The sequence below is a fragment of the Manacus vitellinus genome, unplaced genomic scaffold (genome assembly GCF_001715985.3).
Source record: "Manacus vitellinus isolate BGI_N305 unplaced genomic scaffold, ASM171598v3 scaffold_29_pilon, whole genome shotgun sequence".
Classification (NCBI taxonomy): domain Eukaryota; kingdom Metazoa; phylum Chordata; class Aves; order Passeriformes; family Pipridae; genus Manacus; species Manacus vitellinus.
In genome coordinates this window covers 808,442-829,729 of record NW_021940207.1, presented here as the reverse complement: position 1 = coordinate 829,729, position 21,288 = coordinate 808,442, and the positions used below count along the sequence as shown (strand labels likewise).

The window sequence follows — 21,288 nt, the reverse complement described above, 5'->3', positions numbered from 1 at the left end:
ACAGACACAAAAGCAAGAACTTTCTCTCATGCTGAAAGCATGACATTTATACAGAAAATATTAATTCTTTACTAATTCCCCAAATCACACTATTTTCATAATTAGCCCTTCTCTTACTGAAGCATAATAGAGATGACCAGAAATCTCACTTTACTTCAGGCTTCTTTCCCAGGTTGTATTAGAGCCCTGTGTCTGATAAATGAGCCAATCTCCACAGATGCAATCTGTAGCTGCTCTTTCGCTCTATGAAGCAAAGAAAATTAGTATCTCCAAGCCCATGATACACATGGCAACACGTCACAGAGAATTTTCACAGAGAATTTTCACTGCCCAGAAATTTGGTGGTGGCCAGCGTAGCAAAACTAAAAGTACTGACCATCTCCTAAACAGGACAGAGGATAAAACCTCAGTGTGTGTTCAGCCAGGTTTGGAGGCAGCAAATGCCTCTTCCAGGGCTGTGGTCACACACTGTCTCAGCCACCAGAGGGAACCTGGCGCCAGCTCACTGCTGGGATCTGCGGACATGTGTAGGACCTGCCGGTATCTTCATTTCCTTGAGATACTGACACTGAATTTATATTATTTACAATCTGCTGTATAGAAACAGCACCGGTACTGTTGCCTGTGTTCAAAATTCAGGCACGCACTGCAGCTCATCTCACGACACCCAGGGAGCAGAGACTTTACTGCTGCTGACCTGACCTGCATTTGAACCAGTGATCCAGGGATGAAAGACTGAGTATCCTATTAGCAATCATCTGCTGCCACCGAAGGACTTCACATGCTTGGGAGCATCAGCCTTCTGCGTGCAATGGGTAGGGAAGGAAAGTTCCTTTTTACCTTCTCAGGCTTCATACCATTCATATTAGCAGAAAAGCAGAAAACAGTGTCCCATCAGCATGGAACTCTGGATGTCTGACACTCCAGTCTGGCAGCATCACATGCCTTGTTTTAAAGGAGACATACAGCTTTGTAACAGTCCCAGGAAAAACGATGAGGATTTAACTGGCTTTTGAAGGTGACCATGTAAAGCTGGTACACTTCCACCCACACACCTACCCCCTCTGACTGGGAATTAAAAGGGACTGCCAGTGCTTTCTGGTAATTATCAGTCTGAAGACAGTTTCTCAGGGTCCAGACCCCACTACATGAGAGTGGAAAGGACTTCTAAGGTCACTGACTGAAATCTCTTGATACAGCAGATGACCATACAAGCTAATCCCTTTGGCTGACTGTCAGAGAGACCCCTAAAGGATTTTAGCTGGAAACCCCCAAATCACTACTCATATTTTTAAATCTTGGCTTGTGTGTGCTGAGAGCCATAGTTGTTTAGTTCAGTAGAAATTTCTACCTGCATTAAATTTTCTGTGCCTGTGCAAGGGCCAACACGGCTGAGAAAGAATGAGGATAGATATAATAAAAACAGATGCCTGTTACTTTCAAAGGCAATGGAGTCCACACTAAATGAGGGCAGAGGTTTACTCTGAAGCCATTGGGCATCACGTGCAGTCTGCAGGCAGTTTCAAACTAGTGTAGAATTTGAGAGAGGAGTAAGAGTAACTTAATTATAGAAAAGAGGAGTAGCATGAAATCTACTTGCAAATGGAGCATATTTGATTAAAAATTACTCTGAAGGCACTGAAAACCATGAAGTTTCAAGAACTATACTTCATCCAAAGCTGTTTCTTGGACAAAGATGTTCTTCTAAGATGCACTGTGAGAGCATCTCTGGGCAAAAAAAAAAGCTTTACTCAGTTTTAGGACTTAGCCACAAGAGAACCAACCAGTCTGGAATTATTCAAAGAGTGACAGCTTGATGGTCATTGTCCACATGCCATTATTTCCCTTACAGTGGACTAACAGTCCCAGTTAAACATTGCAGCCACTAAAACAAAGTATCCATAGGTCATAAATGTTGTGCTGGGAGGCCAGGACGACAGGCAAAGCAAAGTAACAGACATGTTAAAACAGAGGCTCAACTGATGTTGTTATTTTGGGCAAGTGGTCAGTAGAGTAAATTTACTCCACCTCAGAGGCATCACTTAGTGACGGTGAGAAAAGCATTGCAGCTGAGCTGACTGAAAACAGCAGCTGGAAGACAGAGTACTGTAATGTAAACCAACCCAGCAGAGGGGAAGAAAAGGAGTGGATGTGCCCAGATCAGATTTAGACAAGTTACCAACTGACTGCACTAATAATAGTGGCATAAGGAGACTCCAGACAGGACCCCCAAACAGGATTTCCTGCGCAAATGGATGTGTCTGTGTGTGTGTGAAAGGGAATACAAACATGAAAATTGAGTGAGGATGTCAACTAGCGAGGCTACAACTAATTTTGAAACCCGAGAAAGACATCTCGGGAATCTGGGCTTGATCCTGTTCTCACTGAAAGCAATGAACAAATTTGCATGGACTTGGAAGTGGAGGCTTGAGTCTTCAATCCAAATAATTTCTTCCTGAAGCCTCTAAATAATAGTGAATTGCAGCAGCAGCACTTTGCAAAATATAAGCTTTTCAGTTCATTTATCTTCAGGCACATTCAAAACCCTGACCTCATCAGATGAAGTATAAAAAAGAAAAAATTTAAAAAAAAAATCACTTTACAGTCATAACATTTTCCTTTGCAGAAAAAAGAAAAGTAAAACTTCCTACTAGGATCATTTGGATGATTCACTACTTATAAAATAGCATTCAAATTGCTCGCTACATCTCCAAAGCATTAGTAGGCTGTTCTGCTAGGTTAGGCATCACCCCTTGTATTTCTGGCACAGTCACATGTTAAACAAGCAAAACTAAATCACCAAAAATTCAAATTCTCAACTATTTTGATAGCAGCATTAGCCTGTGTTAATCTAGCTTAATTTTCACAGTTTTAACTAAACCAGCAAACCATTAAGACTCAATTAGTGTAAGGTACCTGCTCACCATTCTATACTTAATTCAAGCTTAGTGGCAAAGCCAGAAAACAACAGGGTCACTCCTGGTCTAATCCGTTCTGCTACCACTGCTGGGGAGTATGCACAACTTTACTGGGCTAAACTGTCAAAATATTGTCAGGAAATGCTCAAATTCTCCTACATCACAGCTTTTCACTCATAGATACACGCTTACTTACATAAATATAAATTTACACCACTCATGGTAAAAGTCCTCTTCAGAAGCTCACCAAACAAAAACATCCTCACTGAAAACAGGGTTCTGCTCCTGGCCTGGGAGAACTAAGTGAGGCTGTGGTCAGATCCAGTACAGCCACTCTTAGGAATGGTCTTTACACTTAGAAACAGTAGCCATGAGGCAGGTGCCATCCAGGAAAAACTCAGCAAGTTTACAAGTTCTCCCAGACTCTCCAAGTGGAAGTTTTGTCTTCCTTTCCGAGACCTTCTGAGACTAGCTGTGTGTCACGGATACCACTCCTCACTGACACTCTTCTCACCAGCAGCCCCCACAGATCTGCTGACAGAGCTGTTCATCTGAGGACTTCAAAACACTTTTAATTGATGGTCTGTCTAAGTTAGCCCTGACTTTGCTCAAAACAGAGCTCCAACAACTTGCTGCACTGGCAGATAATGCTCTGGTAACTGATCTGGGAGAGGACATCTGTCTACAGACAAGTTTTATGACAGCCACTGTGCCAGCTCTGTTTAGCCCAGGGTCCAGGCTCGGCATGGACCAAAAAATGTCAGGAAGTGAGTACCAGAAAACAAGGCAAAAATGTGGTGATTCCTCCCTCAATGCACACCTCCTAGCTTCCAGATATCTACCTGGGGTGGGTGGCGGGGGTGGGGTGTGTTTTCTGGTTGATTTTGGGGAAAGAGAAGAAGGGGGAGATACTGTGTGCAGATGCAGTTTCTCTATTCAAAAGAGAAGTTCACTTCCTATTTATAAAGCAAAATTGTAGAGAACAAAATATAAAATGTTGCTCTACTGATGTTCCACTTGACTCTTTCACAACCAAGCTGACATTTTAGAGAACCATTCACCCCATCTCTCTCAGAACCACCTCTCTGAACAGCAACAAGTAACTTCGACCTCATCCCTGTGCACACACAGTTAAAGAACTTTGTTTTCTTTGCATTTTTCAACATTTACTTCATCTGTTGTTTCATTACTCAGCAACACACTAAAAGTCACTCTAGATTTAGTCTCTTAGATAATTTTAAATCAACCAGCAAACTCCATTTCCTTATCCTTCAATCCCTTTCCAGACCATTCGTGATCACATTAATTCTTTATAATTAGGATATTATGAAGGCCTCTGCTGATAACTCCTGAGAGCAACAAGTCCAGGGGGACTCTGCTGGTAACTCTATGGTAAGAACTGTGCCTCCAATCCCTTCAGTACAAGAATCTTCCCTCTTACTTCATACTCCTTTTGACCAAGAGCTTGTAGGGAAGATCGTAGTCCATCCTGTTAATTGAGGTTTTCTCGTTCACACATAAGTCAATGAATATGTATGGAGACTATTACACATAGTTCCAGAGTACTCTGGACTTTGAATAAAAACTTCACTTCAGAAAATTCACAATGGTTCTGTTCTGTTGTATTTATACCACTCTCTATGGGCTAATATGAAAATTAAATTTAGAGATTATACTTTTCCTGGTCCCATCATGTCTTCCTTTTCCCAAACTGGCATCATATTTACCATTTACCTTCTGGTTTAAACAGAAGGTTGCAGCTACTTCTAATCTGAGAGCCTTGTGAAGTCATGGGGAGCTACTACCTTGTCCCATAAATTAATTTATTTCCATCACAAAATACCTCCAAACTTGCTCGCCTAGATAACAATGCAGTGAGGATACTATTCCATGCATCCTGACAGTCTGCTTTAAATATCACCCCAAATCCCCTGAAAGGTTCCATGGCCTGAGCTGAAGTTATCATGTCCACACTGTCCAGCAACACCTAAACCAGCCAGGTTAAAGGCAGTCCATACATTTCAATAAACAATGCTGTTATGCTTCCTGTTTACATAGAACACTCACAACCAACACTCTCCAGCCTTCTCCAAAAGAAAACCAAACCAGAACATGCCCCAAACCTAAGGCAGTGCATGTGCACAAACACTTTCCTATGAACCTTCTCATGTTTAGGGAAAGATAAATCTTCCAGCTGACTGACCCAACCAGTCTGTGTTTCTATTGCATTTACTAGATAGCAGCAGTGCTAGAAAGTAATCAGAACACCCAAAAGATGTTTTCCTAATACTAAGGAGATTGAAAAGGGTTTAGTATCTTTAATAGTTTTACATCAAAGAGGATTACAACAAGCAATGTAACAAATGCCCAAACTGGATTGACTTTGTACACAAAGCTTAAATCTCTGGGCCTTCAGGGAATTATTCAAAGACACCTAGAAACCTAGGAATGTTAGGAACACCTAGGAATGCTAGAGTGACCCCCTGATCATTGTCTGTTTTTTGTCTGACAGGGTGAGCTCCAGATGGCAGGTTACACACCTGGGCTGGTAGCAGCCAGTTTGGTGTAAACCTCTGCCACAGGACAAGTTAACCATGAGCCAACAACGTGCCCTTGTGTCCTCTAGGAAGGCAATGGGGAAGGCCAGTCCTGGGGGACATTAAGAAGAGTGTGGCCAGTAGGTGCAGGGAGATCATCCTCCCCCTCTACTCTGCCCTGGTGAGGCAGCATCTGGAGTACTGTGTCCAGTTCTGGGCTTCCCAGTCCAAGAAAGACAAGGAACTACTGGAGAGGGTCCACTGGAGGGTTACAAAGATGATTAGGGGGGTGAAGCATCTCTTTTATGAGTAAAAGCTGAGAGGGCTGGACCTGTTCAGCCTGGAAAAGAGACTGAGAGGGGATCTTATTAACACATACAATTATCTTAATATCAAGAGGATGGGGCCAGATTCTCTTCAGTGGTACCCAGTGACAGGACAAGGCACAACAGGCACAAATGGAAACACAGGAAGTTCCATCTGAATATGAGAAAAAACTTTACTTTGAGGGTGACAAAGCACTGGAACAGGCTGCCCAGAGAGGCTGTGGAGTGTCCTTCTCTGGAGATATTAAAAACACCCCTGGACTGGATCATGTGCAAGCTGCTCTAGCAGGGGATTGAACTAGATGATCTACAGAGGTCCCTTCCAACCCCAACCTTTCTGTGACAGGTGCCCAAGGACACAATGAGAAAGACAGAACTAAAACAACCTGTACAGATGACAAGTCCAGCAGCTCTGAACCAATGAAATAGATGTTGGATTAAGAGATAAGATGCCAAATTTTGCTAACCACCTCTGCTGCTGTCACATGCAAAATCATCTGTGTTTTTTGTTTCCTCAGCTATGAACAAGTAGAGCAGTAATTCTTTGTTCTTTACTTTAAGCATGGCCAGTAAAATCTGCTGAGTCAAAGAAGTGGATACAAAGCATTTGGATGCATGGAAGTACTATCTCCAGGATACCATTTTACTCCCAGTCATCAGGGACTGAAGTAGAACTGACTAAATGAGATAAATTTTCAAAAGCGCATTAGATTCCAGAAGTATTGGATTAAATGGTGATAGTTCCATGTGCTAAATCCACCCAGTGAAACCACACTGCCTTCAGAAGTTCCCTGGGACTTGGAGCACCTGGAACTGCTGTACCAGATCTACTTAGTGGGAACAAAATGCTCATGTGCAAGGATGGAATTTGAGGACTTCAACATGGCACATCAGAGACTATGCCAGTACCCTGTGTGCTGGCACAGCCCAGCAACAGGAGCCTCCTCCAAATGTATGCAAAGATCAGCAAGAATAGATGCTGACCATACTTTTGTACTTCATGTTTACATTTATATTGCTAAGACTGTACAACCATTGCTGCATTGCAGCCAGCTTTGTTTCTGAACCAATTCTTTTATAAGCATTCAGTGGCAATCATTATTTTCAATGTAGACTGGCAGTAAATGGCATTTAGACCAGCATCTGTGATGTAACAGTCTTTTCCTACAAAAGAAGTTTAATTTCTTTATGACTCATCTTCAGACCTTTTTCTTCCTTAGTCCTTGTAAGACTTACTCCAGACATTAACAAAAACAATTTAATCGATCACAATCTGCAGAGGTCTCTTAGGGACACATTCCACAGATCAAAGCAATTCCAAAAGAAGGTCATGCTATTGTTTCCCTTTAGCCATAAGACCTGGCAATTGTAAAGAAAACATTTAACCTCTGCATTACCTGAAGAAAAATTCACTTTTCACTATTAATACAGAGAGAATAAATAATACATGAATTGGAGAAATACCACAAACGGTAGGAGAAGAGAGAATATAGGCTTTGCATCATGTTCTCATCCATATTTATGAGGCCCTCAGGTTTTCTGGGTAATCTGAATAAATGGATTTTGGATGATATGCACACGGTAAGAAAACTGCTTTCCATGAAGCAAGGGGATATAGATGTGGATGTAGCAGAATTAGAGATGCTTGTACAGTTCTATTCATTACAGGAGAGACCATGACATCACTTAAGAACATTTACCTGTGTAACAATTTTAAAATGGCATCAAACCTTCCTATGACCAGCTGCTGAGCAGAACTGAGAACTGAGGCCCTGATATATCTAAACATTAAGTATAGATAAACATTTTAATAAAAGGGTGCTTTGTGGAAATCACAGAGAGAGAATGGACCAAATCAGTCAAAAAATGTTATTAGAGCCCAGGCTGTTTGAGAATAGCTGAGGGCCTATTTCAGGTTAAAGTGTTTCATGTATATATACACACATCTCTCAATATGCACCAAAATTGCTAAGAATTACTTATTTGTCTGGATAAACTTTAAAAACAGGTACCAGAAGTTAAAAACCAAACAACAGAAAAAGAAAACCCGCAAGGAGCCCCAAAGGCAGACACAATGGTGGACAGAACCCAAGTACACAGAGAGACAGGGTCAGAAAAGGACTGTGTGGAAGCAGCTGCTCACAATACCTAAAAATAGCTTAGCATTCCTCCTTTTTGGTAAAGCTCCACCTGATGCTCCTGGTACCTTCTGGAAAGAGAGAAAGAAACAATTAAAAATCCATCAAGTAAGACAACAGTAAATCAGCCCACCCCATCACCATTTCTGACACACATCTGTCTGCTCACTGTCCTTCTATCAAATCACAGTCCTTGATGAGCAAGAATTTAAATTCTCTTCATTCACATCAGGCACTGGGACTCAGCTCATCATTGCCCACCACTCTCATGGACTGAGGAAGCTCCACCTGAATCCTTCACTCTTGTCTCTGGAGTAATTAAGCAGAGGGTGTCTCATGGTCAGACTGCTGTCCTGGCACCAACACAGTGACATCCAGTACCTCTCAAACCTCTCACCACTAGATCTCCAACAGTATTTCCCAATGATTGAAGCTGAATTACAGGGAGAAGAAAAGGCACACAACAGACTCAACCCTTCATAACCAATTCCAGTAGGTCACTTAATTTTCTTCTTCCCAGAAAAAAAATGTTCTTTTCATCAGGATCCATGTCTGCTTCCATCAAGATGAATCCAAATTACCACCATGTTTTCTTTATGTATGGAGGAAACTTGACAACACCCAAGCAATTGTTTATTGGGATTTTATTGTATTTTTTTTAATTCAAGCTCCACAGCAGAGAACAGCAACTTCCAAGTGAGATTCAGTTTCAACCACTACTTTTCCAGTTCAGTATACTTCAAACTACTATGGAAAACAGTAGTAGCTGAGGAAATGTCAAAGTCAATGCACTTGCTTCTTACGCTGTTTATTAAATGGCACCATTAAATAAATCAAATTACATCAAATAAGCCTCTGTGGCTATGTGATGCCAACATGATGCATTATGTAGTGTGTAATGTTAGTGTAACTGGCAGGGTTGTCAGGCAACTTTTTTTTTTTTTTTAATAATAATACTGGGATACAACAGGTGGAGAGAAACCAGCCAAGAACCTGTCAGCCTAGGGAAGGTTCATGTTCACCTCTGCTCCTTCACAGGCAAAAGGGTCACATATTTTGGGTGGTTCCCTTCACCATGTAAATAAAGCTTTGGCCTGAGCAAATTGCTTGAATCATCAGTGAGGTCTTATACATCATAGGAAAATTTTCCATTCTTAGAAAGAGCAGATGCCAACATATGCCCCTTGGCTGCATTTAAGAACAGAATCCATTATCCACATATAAAAGCCCTAGGGAAAAGGAGTCAGCGTTGCAACTGCAGCATTTAAAATAAAAATAAAAAAAATTCTTCAATCAAGTGAAAATAACAAGCAGAACCTTTCTTTCCTTAATACTACTGGAATTTAACAAGTGGAAAGGAAGTAGCCAGGAATCCAAATCTCTTTTAAAAGAGTAGCAGCAAGAAACAACAATTACAAATATATTATGAATGAATTAAACATACCCCAAGGATTGTTGTTTGCAATACTAGGAAGCTCCAACTGAATTCTTATGTCACCAAATAGGGTATTGTGAAAGTCATTAAGATTAGAGATTTCAAAGAGAAAGAATTCACATGGAGTGTTTATATTTAATCCAGGCTGGAAATGATTTCAGTTTGATTTTCCAAACTGCTGAACACATTGGAATTGCAGATGCCCAATACTCCCGAAAAACCCACAACCTGACAGTTTTACCTTGTTTCTCCACGTGTCAGAAATCACTGAAAACACTCCCCATTCACAAAACCACTTTGTTTTCTAACAGATGTAACACACCCAGCGAATGGGAGGGCACAGGAGGCATCAGCAGTGGCATTAAATTCCATTTGTGATGCTTCTTGGACAAGGTGACAGCACAGCCTGTTCTGCATTCCCTTGAACTGCACCAATGTCACATTTTTTATAACACTGCCATCCCTGAATAACATCCAAGAAGCCATCACTGTAGGAACCTTCATGCTTCTCTCCTAGTGTTTTCAACAGGGCTGAGGTACCACTACAGCACCAAGCTAAAGCTGTGCCTGGAACTGAATAGTACCCAGTCAGCTGTATTCAAGCCATACACTACAGGAAAGTGGCTGACTGAGAAATTCTGAAAACTGAAATTCTGCGGGGAAAAAAAAAAAAAGAATTTTCTTTATTTAGCTAAGGATTTTACCAGAGGGTGCTCCACAACTTGCACCTTGTGCACATTTCTGATGATTCAGCAGCTGCCTCTGGTGCTGATCTGCCGCTGGCAGATACCCCAGCTCTACTTAAGCCAACAGGCTGAAGATGTGACCCTTATTTTCTAATTGAACTGTGACAAGATTCCCAACTGATACTTATTCCAAACATCTTCAGAAGCAAACTGGGATTTCTGCAGCAATGCAGTGCATTCTACAAGGATGATGCCAAGGGAACCACAGGCAAGAATAGCAGCCTCACTGAAAGAATCTTGACATACCATATCCAATGCCTTTGGCTTTACTGTATCCCACACCATCAAAAGCTTGGCTTAAAAAACCCAAACCACAATGCAGCATGTGCCAGACACTTCATAAAACTGCTCCAGTGAAGGCCTGATGTTTCACATTGCTCAAAGGAAAGGACAGCATTTAAGAAGCAAACAGCCACGGTAAAAAAAAATCCACAGCTAATATATGAGGAATCCTGGCTATGAGCCCTATCAGATGATGCAATCTTCACCTGCACTGTATAGTCAAACCCTGTTTCCTAGCACATGACCCAGAGTACCAGTGCATTGCCACCTTCAAACACAGAGCCAGCCCTCTGCCACATCATGATTCACAAGGAGAAAAACAGGAACCACTGAACTAGTTCAACAGAAGGGGTATGCAACACCAAACAAATGCTGGGATATTTTTCTCCATTTTGGAGTTCTTCAGCCTAATCTTTATCAGGAAAGGAATTTTTGAGGCCTCCTTTTAATCCCAGTTTGCCCTAACATACTGGAAAGAAGTTATATAGTAGGAAAGCTGGCAGGATTTCTGCCCACCTGTCTCCATATAGCATCTTTCAGAAGTGTTAAAGTCAGTCAGAACAACTGTTGCTAAAACTAGACTAGGCTCTCCAGAAACTCAGTTAACAGTGTGAAGTAAAATGTTAGTATCACCCTTAGAAAGAAAAGCAATTCTTAAGTATAACAAACATTATTAACAATCTCAACCTGGAAGACATCCCTGTAATTCTGATAAAATATGAACAGTCATCTACTGGAAATAAGATAAATGGTCAGGGCACTTTAGGTAACTCAGGGCCTTCATCACCCAGGGGAAACATTGCTGTAGAATGAGAAACAAGTATTTAACCCACTCCAAGCAGCTATTTTAAGTCCTCTAACTTGCCAATACAGGCAGAGCTTATGGAAGAGTGACCATAAGCAAACCCAGTGCCTTCCATATAGGTCAGGTCAGAAGTCATTAACAGCCCTTTAAAGATGTCAGACAAACCACACAGACATGTTATGAAGCAAAGGTTATAAGTTGCTGTTGATATGCAGTGATAGTATGGAAGAACAGTGAATACAAAGTTTGTATGTACCCATCCCTGTGTGTGGGGTAGACTAAAGGAGGGGCAGCGTGTGTCTCTAGAATCCAGCATTAATTTAAGCTAAACTTAAGATCCCAGACCAGGTCAGGATTTAGCTGTACAGGAGTTTTAAGATGAAAAGAAGTCCTGTCACCCTGAGATGAAACATCACACAAAAAGTAGATCTTTTAAGAAAGAAGCTTCCAGTCAGATCTGAACCAAACCCAGTAATTCTACACTTCAAAGGTAGGTTTCAGAAAAGTATTTAGCTACCTACAGTATGAATATAATATGCAGACAATATGCATGTGATATGCAGAAACAAGCAGTGAAAAAGATCAGTGGAAGTCAGGAACAAGCTGCCTTTAAGATCTGACACTTTAGGGCTTTTGATTCATGTCAGAACTGAAGTTATAGGATTGGCTGGGATCCAAGCACCTGAATTTGATATCCAGCCCCAAATCTGAACATGTTCATTTCTGCCATTCAGGATTTGGTCTGTGTCTGAAATGCATCATCCAAATGAGCACAAGAGACCAAGAACTGCTGGGTAGTTAGTTTGGAAGCCACAAGTCTCACCTCTATCACATGACGTTTCAGATGCAAATACACACATTGTCCTGTTTTCCGGTAATGCCTCTCAATGTGTTCCCTTCCAAATCCCAGAAATGTGTTCATGCACACATAGAGACCTCCTTCTGAATCCTAAAAGGAATTACACAAACAGTTACAACATAGCAGGAACTGAACGGGACAGAAAGGACTCAGTATGCATTAAAAACCCCCAAAGAATTGCAGACCCTTTCTGTTATCACACAAGCACTTAAAATACGGCTTTTGTAGCACATCATGGTGTTCACATTATCAGTTCTCTAAGACACTTCCACATCATATCACATATCATATCACATCATTCCACAGCCTACAGAAACTCTTTGAAATGGGTTACAACTACAGATTAATGATTGTCCGAATTGGAGGTCTAGAAGTTAGTCTTGAAAAATTCCACTTGAGTGTCAAATCCACAGAGATTTGTAGGCACAGAAATTTGTAAAGCACAGAAATAATGAAGCACAGACATTTTTTTGAAATAGTAGAACTATTTTTGCCATTTGATTGCAAGAAGATAATTCCAAATCAGAAGATCAGCAGAGGCAATGGTCCAGGGATTCAGCCTGTCTGAGGAAAACAGATCTCAAGTGACCTCACAGCTTTTAAAACTGGCTAACAAAAAATTGGCAAGTGTTTTGTGTACATTCTTCAGTATCTGTCAGGGATTCTCTCTATTCATGCAACTAGAGCGCATGAACACAAAGGTACTACAAAGGAAATATAAAGATATATACTCCTGGTACTGATCACAAATGCTGACATGTCAGTAACATAATCTGGCAGAAGTCCCACAGCTTTTTGCTCTCCCAAAAGCTGAGTGTTGATGCTGGCTGCTACCAGGGCCTTGCTCAGTTTTAACACCACTCCAAGACCTCTCCTGTATCAGGCTGCCAGGAGAACTTTCAGTCATCTGCTCATTGGTGTTGGATCAATTTTTTCAAGCCCTCTAACATGTATTGTTTTGAATAGGTGGTGCATAACAAAGATTGAGCCTTTCAGAAGCTCTGTGACCTTCCTTCTATTGTGAGCATGTTTGTACTGTTGGATAGTACAGAACATCTCATATTAAATTCCCCAAAGAACAATACAAACTAAACTCATCAATGGGCACTTTAGAAGGAAATTTTTTTAAAAAAAATATATAAGTAAGGATAATTATTTCCAGAAACAAGTCATGTTAGATGCACACAAGTATATAAATATGTATTGAAAATTGTTACAGCAAAAACTACTTTGACAGGATACCATCTGATCATGCCACACAAATTTAAACCAAGCTTGAATGTGACACTCTAAACCCAGTTAATTCTCCCCAGCCTGTTTCAAAGACTGGAACTGAGTATTTCTGTAGGACTTGAAGGAATCCAAACTCCAGCTTACCTACACCACCCATACCTGTATGCTACTCTTTCAAACATGTTCCTTTCTGTCAATACAACTAAAGCCAGAACTGAAGAACTGCCTCAGACTCCAATAAATACTGGTATTTCCAAAGCATCCAGCAAAGCCATGAAGCTGAGGAGCAAAACATGAAGAAAGACCAGAGAATGACGTTTCACCCCAAGACCTTAGAAAAGACTCATCTCTTCCACTTTTCTTAATGGGAACCAACACATACAAACTTCAGCTTTTCAGATTTAACTGAGAGGTGAACATGTAATGAACTACAGAGCTGTTGCTTTACTTACTTCTAAAGGTCAAGAATTGCCTTGAACATTCCAGAATTAAAATACACAACCTGAAGCAAGGGTTTAGCCCATCTGCCATTCACTCTTAACATATACCACAAAGTTGTTCTTCCAGCATCTACATATCACAATGATTACATTTGCAGATGAAACTATTCAGCCATCTCATTTCTGATCCACATAACCCCTGACATTCTACATAAAAAAAACCCCACAGTTATTTTTAATGTGAAATATTCACAGTCAAATATTCACAGCCTTGAGAACAGGGCTGATAGCTACAATTGTGCTCAAAAGTAATGAAGTTGTTAAAAGCAAACTCCAAATCTGGTATTCAAAATATTCCCCAAATACAATCGTATTTAAAATGTACTACCTTTATTTTAATTTCTGCTACTCTTTCACAGATTTATCTACCTTAAGGTCCATTATACTTTTGCTGTCTGCTCTTCTATCCTGTATTCCAAATCCTTTTGCATTACCTCCTCTGAGAAAGCCACGGATGCGTCCTCTACAAGAGGATCCTATAGGTACCCAATCTAAATAAAAATATATAGTGTTGTCGCTCTAGGGTCTCAGGAACTTTGTTTAAAGTTTTGTTTTCTTGGAGACCAGTCCCTCTTTTTCTGGAGGGAATCCAAGAGACCACTGAACCACTTCTGAGAAGCAGCCTGTGACAATCTGACACTTTGAATATATGAGCTAAATGTAGAGTCTGAGTAAGTTGGTTGTGGTTACTAACAAAACAGTGATTTCTACTGGAGAACACAGGCAGTGTTCTCTCACACAATGTGGAAAGAAGTGGACAGACTGTCCAAAAGCCTAAAAGGTCACAGTAAAACAGGGGCCCGTGTGAAAAAGGCACCTTTGTAGATGGCTGTACAAAGGATTAGGTCACCGTTTGCTGCTCCAAAAAAACTCGACTCAGATCTATGACAAACTTTGTGCTGGTTAATTTAACCCTACTGAATACACAACCAGTTCTGGAAGAAATGATATCTTACACAGGCTGTGGCACATAAATCTTTGTATTTGACATTCATTTAAAATATGCATGAAATTTTATGCTGGAGGAAGGCGGTATATCTAAAGTACTGAAGACACTATTTTAAACCAGAAAAATATAAATTGTCCTGACAGACAAACCCAGGAACTTCAGCTGGATATTCTTCCCCCCTCACTCTTGCTTGAGCATGAAGTGGACACGTAGTGTGAAGTTTAGGATAAAGTACAAACATTGCCTTTCTTTATTACTCCAATCTAAAGACATTGTTGGGGTTGAAGCTTGTACGTGCTCAGGCCTTCATCACCACCCAGAAGGGCACTCATGAGCAGGCCAGTCTTCTCCCCTTCTAAGCAGAAGAAAAAGTGATTGCTCTTCACTTTATTTCTTCCTGTTCTTTGCTGCTAAGATGGCCACAGTATTTTATTGAGAGAGAGGGAGACACACAGTCCACACCAGAGAGAAAAGTATTAAAAAAAAAAAAAAAAAGCTGCTCTTACTTATTTAGATAACAATGTATGTTTTGAGGAGGGACAGAGATAGAGAATCCACAGGGAAAGAGAGCAAAAATGCACCAGTTTCTCCCTCCCAAGGCTCAAAAACAGAGCAAGGAAGCTGATGGGTGAGAGGTCTGGAAACACAAATGCCAGTCCATGAGGACACAGAGATCACCCCGTCACTTCACACTGCTCATGGCACCAGACATTAACAGCTTTCAAATGCTACTAAAGTGATCAGGATTTGAACTAATGACCTCTTATTCCATTACCAATGCCCCCAAATCATTTAGACCCCTCAGGGAAATCTAGCATTTAGCAATTTCAACTCCTGAGGTGGCTCAGACAACAATGAATTTATAAAAACACAAAGGCTGTGGTGATCTACTAACACAGCAAACAGTTACAGACTTGGGCACAGTGTCTGCTACACAGTGTTTGCTTTAGATCCTCTAGAACAATGGCAAAACTTGCTAAGATATGTATCAGAGTAATGGTGACAAAAGGAAAGAAGAAAAGGAATAATAAGAAAAACTGGGCATCTGGTAAAGAGGTGGAGAGGGAGAAGCAACAGAATCAAAACCAGGAATGGAACAACACAGATGTACAGAAACACTGATGCGAAAATATATACAAGCAGTGAAGAGGAGCCATGGACTACTGGAACTGGTGGAAGATGAGAGATATGGGAAAAGAAGAGCTGGGTGGGGCAGAGAAAGAAAGGACAAATGATCTAGGAGTAGGAAATATATTACAGAGCTTCTAATAATGGACTGTTAGCTTCAAGTGCAAGAGAGATCATTTCCCTGCCCTTCCCTTACAAAAGCACTGAACAGCACTGAATATTCTCCTATGAGCAGATTATTTCACAGCTGCTTAACAAAGATATCTGGTATCTCTGTTGTAGAGTCTAGACGGGCACACGATCAAGGCCAATCCAATACAGCACTTAAAACGTTCCTGGGAAGAAAAAGGCTGCATGGGCCAGTCAGTCACTAAAGTGAAACCAAGCCACCATTCCAAGAGGTGGATTGACTACTCATTCACATGTGTAAGTCACAGGAGAACTCCAGAGCAGGACATATGTAATTCTGGAACAGTATCCTGGACAAGTCACAGTCACCTCACAATAAATGAGCAAATACAATGGTAAAAAGTAATGCTAGGTCAGGAGCACTTCTAAACTGCAACCAGGAATACAGAAGTTCCACCCATCAATCATCACTGTTTGGATGATCACAGATTATCCAGGAGCAGATTGTGAGGGCCACTGACAGAGGTGTCTCAGACCCACCACAGCTGCCTGCTGAGCTCAAGCCCAGTACTGCAGCTCAAGGAGCACCACCTGTACCTCTTCCATTGCAGCTTAGATTTAGGGAGCTTGATGGTTTTGGTTTTTGCAGAGCTCTGGCTGCATAGTTCTGTTGGTCACAAAGACAGTGCTGTGCTTCCAGAACAGAAAATCTGGGAAGAAGCACTGAGAGGAAAACTTACGGTTCCATAGCAGAGCTCCAGCATTGTCCATTCATCTGCATCTCTGCATTTATCATCTGACACTCCAGGTACCTTACAATCAAAGTCTCTCTGCTACCCAAAATAATCCAGTCCATCATCACTCCAGATAACAGCATGGTCAGTCACATTTACAGAGGGAAAAGCTAGTAAGATCCAAATTTAAATCAATCCCAAGGAAAAGCACAATGCAAATACACATTGTTTGTCCTCCAAAGCAGCACAGTTATTTCTCATGTCAGCCACTGCAGGCACAACCCTTACTGATCTTACACCCACCACCAAGGAATTCATTGCCTCAGTACCTTGGAGGTCCTTCTGCAGTTAGGCCAAAATTCTTTGTCTGGAGTATTCCATTTGTCTTGGTGTGTTCAGTCCTCCTGTCTCCTCACTCCTACTCCCATTCCATCAAGGGAAACAAGATACCAGCCTACCCCTCACAGACACTGGCCACAGTGACCTTCTGATTTTCTTCAAGGAATATTGGCCAAAGGAACAGCCAGATAGGTGCTGCTTATTTCTAGAAAGTTTTACACGTTGTGGTCACCGATGTCCATTACACACTCCAGACTCTCAAGGATTTCAGTCTCAACTGCACTGTATAACAAAAAGCAGAGCATCAGCACAGTTTAGCCTTTGGGAATTGTCCCAACATAACCATTACAGAGTTCCTGAGCCACAAAAATGAAGTCAGCAAGATTCACAAAGGAAGCTGTTGTCAGCAGCAAGGTTTTCCAGCGGAGCAAAGCCAAGCTTTCAGCTGCTCAAACAAACACAGTCCTGCTCTCTACAGAACCAGAGAACCAGACTGCTTGGTGTCCCCGTGTCAGACTCATGAGCTGTGATGGGGTTGTAACCAATGCCCTTCATGGGGAAGGTTTCAGAGCACATCCATGTACAACTTCCACAGCTATACACGTAAGCCTTTCTTATACTCCCATTTGTATCCCTTTTCCAGCTGTTGCCTCTCCCTCAGATGGGTCTGATCTAACATGACCAGAGGTCTTTGAAACCAGGATCCCATTAAAAGGTGGGATTTCCACAGATGAGTACTATACTTCTACAGAAATAATAGTAATTTACCTCCTGCATTCTACTGAACACAAAGTCAGGCTCATCCATCAAAAGAGGAAGAGAAGTCACAAGCGGACACAATAGGAGAGAAGAAACTACATCACAGTGGCAGAGATAGGGAAAAAGTCACCAGGAGGGAGGACTGCACCTCAGATCTGAAAAATTAGAGGTACAGGACTTCATCAGCTGAATTGGAGGGAAGCAGTTGGCTCCCAGAGCTGCTGGGCCACTCACTGGAGGAAGCAACAACCAACACTAGGCCAGGCTTGTGTTTCACCAGCAGTTTGCCTTCCCTCCTCAATTCCTGTATAAAAGAACAGCTAACTGGAGTAAGAGCCCCCATCACAGAAACACAGTTTTCCTAGAAGACACCAAAAAACCTACAGAAATATAATTAAAATTTAAGTCATAAAAAGGCATATTTTTTCATCTTATGAGACAAGCAAACTAAAAAGTGTCACTAGGGCTCTTGAGTGCACAGAAATTTGCCTCCTGTTTCTGCCAACTTTCCTGGGAACCAACCCTAGTATGATCTGTTGAAAGGAGGCCAAATCTAAGGACATGAATTCCTCATCTGTTTAGTGGTATTTCTAACAATACCACCTTTCTGAGAAGAGCACCATACTACAGTTAATCCATGTGGAAAAAGTACACTGAATATCCACTTGTACCTCTCCTAGCTCACACTTCTGAACTCTCCCAACTAATGACTCTCATTGTAGTACAAAGGTGCCACTGTTCTCAGATCTTCACCCAAGGAATTAAGATTTTAAACTCATGGAAAGGGAACATCGACCAGTTCTGAGAACAGAGAAGCTGCCAGGTCTTGCTTTGCCCAGTTGGAAGTAGAAGATGGAGCTACTCATACCCAGCACCTCATTTTCCTTGGCACCCCCTGACAGGAACAGCTCTGATTTTGATCTTTCCACTTTGCTTGGTCCTTTCAAAATTGCTGCTGAATCTTTCATCATCATCATCATCACCATACTTTGTACCCTAATACTCACAGGTCTGATGGTTTTCAGTGTATTTTAAAGATCACAGCACATCCTTACATGAAAAGTAATAATACACAATTAGTATGGCTAAAGAAACTTGAGTATAGAATTGCTACATTACCAGATATGTCACTGTAACACATACAAACACTCCGAAAATTCTCTTCTTTGGAGAAGGAGAAAGGGGGATAAGGGAAAAAAAACCCCACAACTACTGAAATTAGATCTTGTATTGGAAAAAAAGTGACAGAACAAAACATTTTGCATTGAGCTAACTCCAAACAGAGACATGGTAAAGTTAAACTGTAACAAGGAGTATATTTTAAATGGCAAAATGAGAAGATGTGAGGAAATACTGAGAAATATCGCTACAGGAGAAAACACCTCCTCCATCAAAAATGCAATCTGGGATTTTAGCATGGCCAACAAAATCAAGAGCATGTTTTTTAACACTGATCATCTGCTTCAACATTATAACAAAGCTAACAAACAAACAGTGTATCTTCTTTCAAAAAGAGGCAGTAACCTCAACAGGAAGAGGCTCACTCAGGTGATAACCTAAGAAAATAAGTCACAAAACCAACCTAACACAAACCATAAACATCTCCCTTTAGCCAAGCACCAGCCTGTCTGTATCCCTTCACTTTCCTTCTGAATGGAAAACTGTAAAAACACAGCTTTGCTATTTTCCATTTGTAAATGACAGCGTTTTCCCCTTGAAAGCACACATTACACTTGCCCCTTAGAAACAATATCCAGGTATCTCTTAGATTATAGGGAATTAAAAATAAAATCTGCGACAAGCCTTTTGCTCAGCTAAGGTGAGCAGTGGTATGGGCTGAAAAGCCGTGGGAAACAATAAAAACTGGCACTACTTTTATTTTTGTTTTTACTGGTACTGCATAGGTTCAGCCAAGCCTTTTGCCCAGTGAATGCCCATAACACAATTTAAACAAAAAGTTTTTACATTGGAGGGTAGCATTTTCCAAAATTTGAAATCTCTTTCCAACAAAGTCAAAAGGATGAAATATTACTGAGTATTGGGAAAAAACCAAACCAAAACAAAACAAAGAAATCACACATGCTGATTTCAACTCCTGCTTTTATCCACAGTTTCTGTTAAGTTTTGCTCAAATGTTTTATGCTTTGTTCAAATATATAAAGTGCTTTTGCTGTGTTTATTTGAGGCTTGTTGGAGGGGTGGTGATTGATTGGTTTTTAATCTGTGACAGTATTTAATATCCCTTCCTACTTGTTAACAGAAATTTTTTATAAACCATAACTTCGAAGAAGTCTGAAAGTGTTACTAAAAACATCAACCATGTGCTCGCCCAAGCAAAAATTTGAAGGAAAGATTGTGGTATATTGATTTCCCCCCGCCAAAACCTTCTTAAGTATATAATGCAATTATCGCCTCTGCGGTAGGGTCTGATTTGGCAGTTCTAATCAGCCGCCTCCAGTACAGTCAGGGCTGCTGGGTGACACTTGAGATCTGAAGAGTGTGGGTAAAAATAACCTCTGTTCAACAAGACATGATGAACACCAGACAGCTGAGTCACCTTTAAAACCAAGTTTGATTTTCTGTATTAGAAGGATTTATCAAAGAGAGAGGGAATTATTGAAAAGAAGCAGATACAGGATTCCAAAAATCCATCCAAAACGTGTGTTCCATTTAATATTTTGTAATGTAAACCCTGAGTTTCCTTTTGATTGCTGCCATTGACATTTACATCAATATGTAGTGCTCAATCACCTTTGGGAAAACAGCTTCATGTGGAGAAGCAACTTTTAAAAAACTTCAGCTCTGTTTAAAAAAGTGTAATTTCTAAGCACCTGTTCCTCACAAAGCATTGCCTATTTACAAAGACTTCCAGTATTACCAGTGAAGTTAAAAACGAGTCAGGCCCCAAACCTGCCACTGAACACATGCAATTTGCAGAGCTGGTGGATGATTTGCAAGACATCATAAAAACACTACCACAGAAAGTTTGCCGCACACGAAGCATTCATCTAACAGCAAACTAACCAAGCTAGTGGGGAAATACTACAAGTTCATTGAAGTTCAGTGACGTAACTGAAACCGTGGGGGAGAAAGTGTTTCAGGGGAACTTTCACATCGATTTTCAGGATGAGCCTTTATGTTGGAAGCTTTCTCTGAAGATTTTGAACAGAACGAGCACCGAGGCAGTAGGAAAGCAAAACTGTTGGCATCTGCTCGCCAAAATAAACCAAGGAGAAGGCCAGCTACTGCCCCCGTTTTATCTGCCTCGGTGTGAAAGCAAAAGCAGGGCTCCGCGGGGATGGGCAAACCCGGACAGGCAGATCAGACAGGGAAGTTTCCCCAAAAACCACAAAATCCCCGTGTCCAAGCAACCACTTGAGACTGCCTTGAAGAGGAAGATAAACAAACAAACGCAGGAAGGAGCCGCGCTACTGCGAAGGAGCCGGGGATGTGCGGGGAGCGCTCCCGCCG

General features: G+C 41.2%; 1 protein-coding gene across 1 annotated transcript in view; it reads right to left on the bottom strand.

The window, feature by feature from the left end:
• USP13 (ubiquitin specific peptidase 13) overlaps positions 1 to 17,850 on the bottom strand; it is a 45,708-nt gene extending 27,858 nt beyond the window's left edge. The window contains exons 1-3 of the mRNA XM_018074955.2: positions 17,827 to 17,850; positions 12,011 to 12,136; positions 7,930 to 7,990 (exon numbers count right to left, since the gene is read on the bottom strand). Coding sequence (XP_017930444.1) covers positions 7,930 to 7,990; positions 12,011 to 12,136; positions 17,827 to 17,835 — 196 coding nt within the window. The 5' untranslated portion in view covers positions 17,836 to 17,850. The remainder of the gene's footprint in view (positions 1 to 7,929; positions 7,991 to 12,010; positions 12,137 to 17,826) is intronic.
• Positions 17,851 to 21,288: the final 3,438 nt, after the last annotated feature.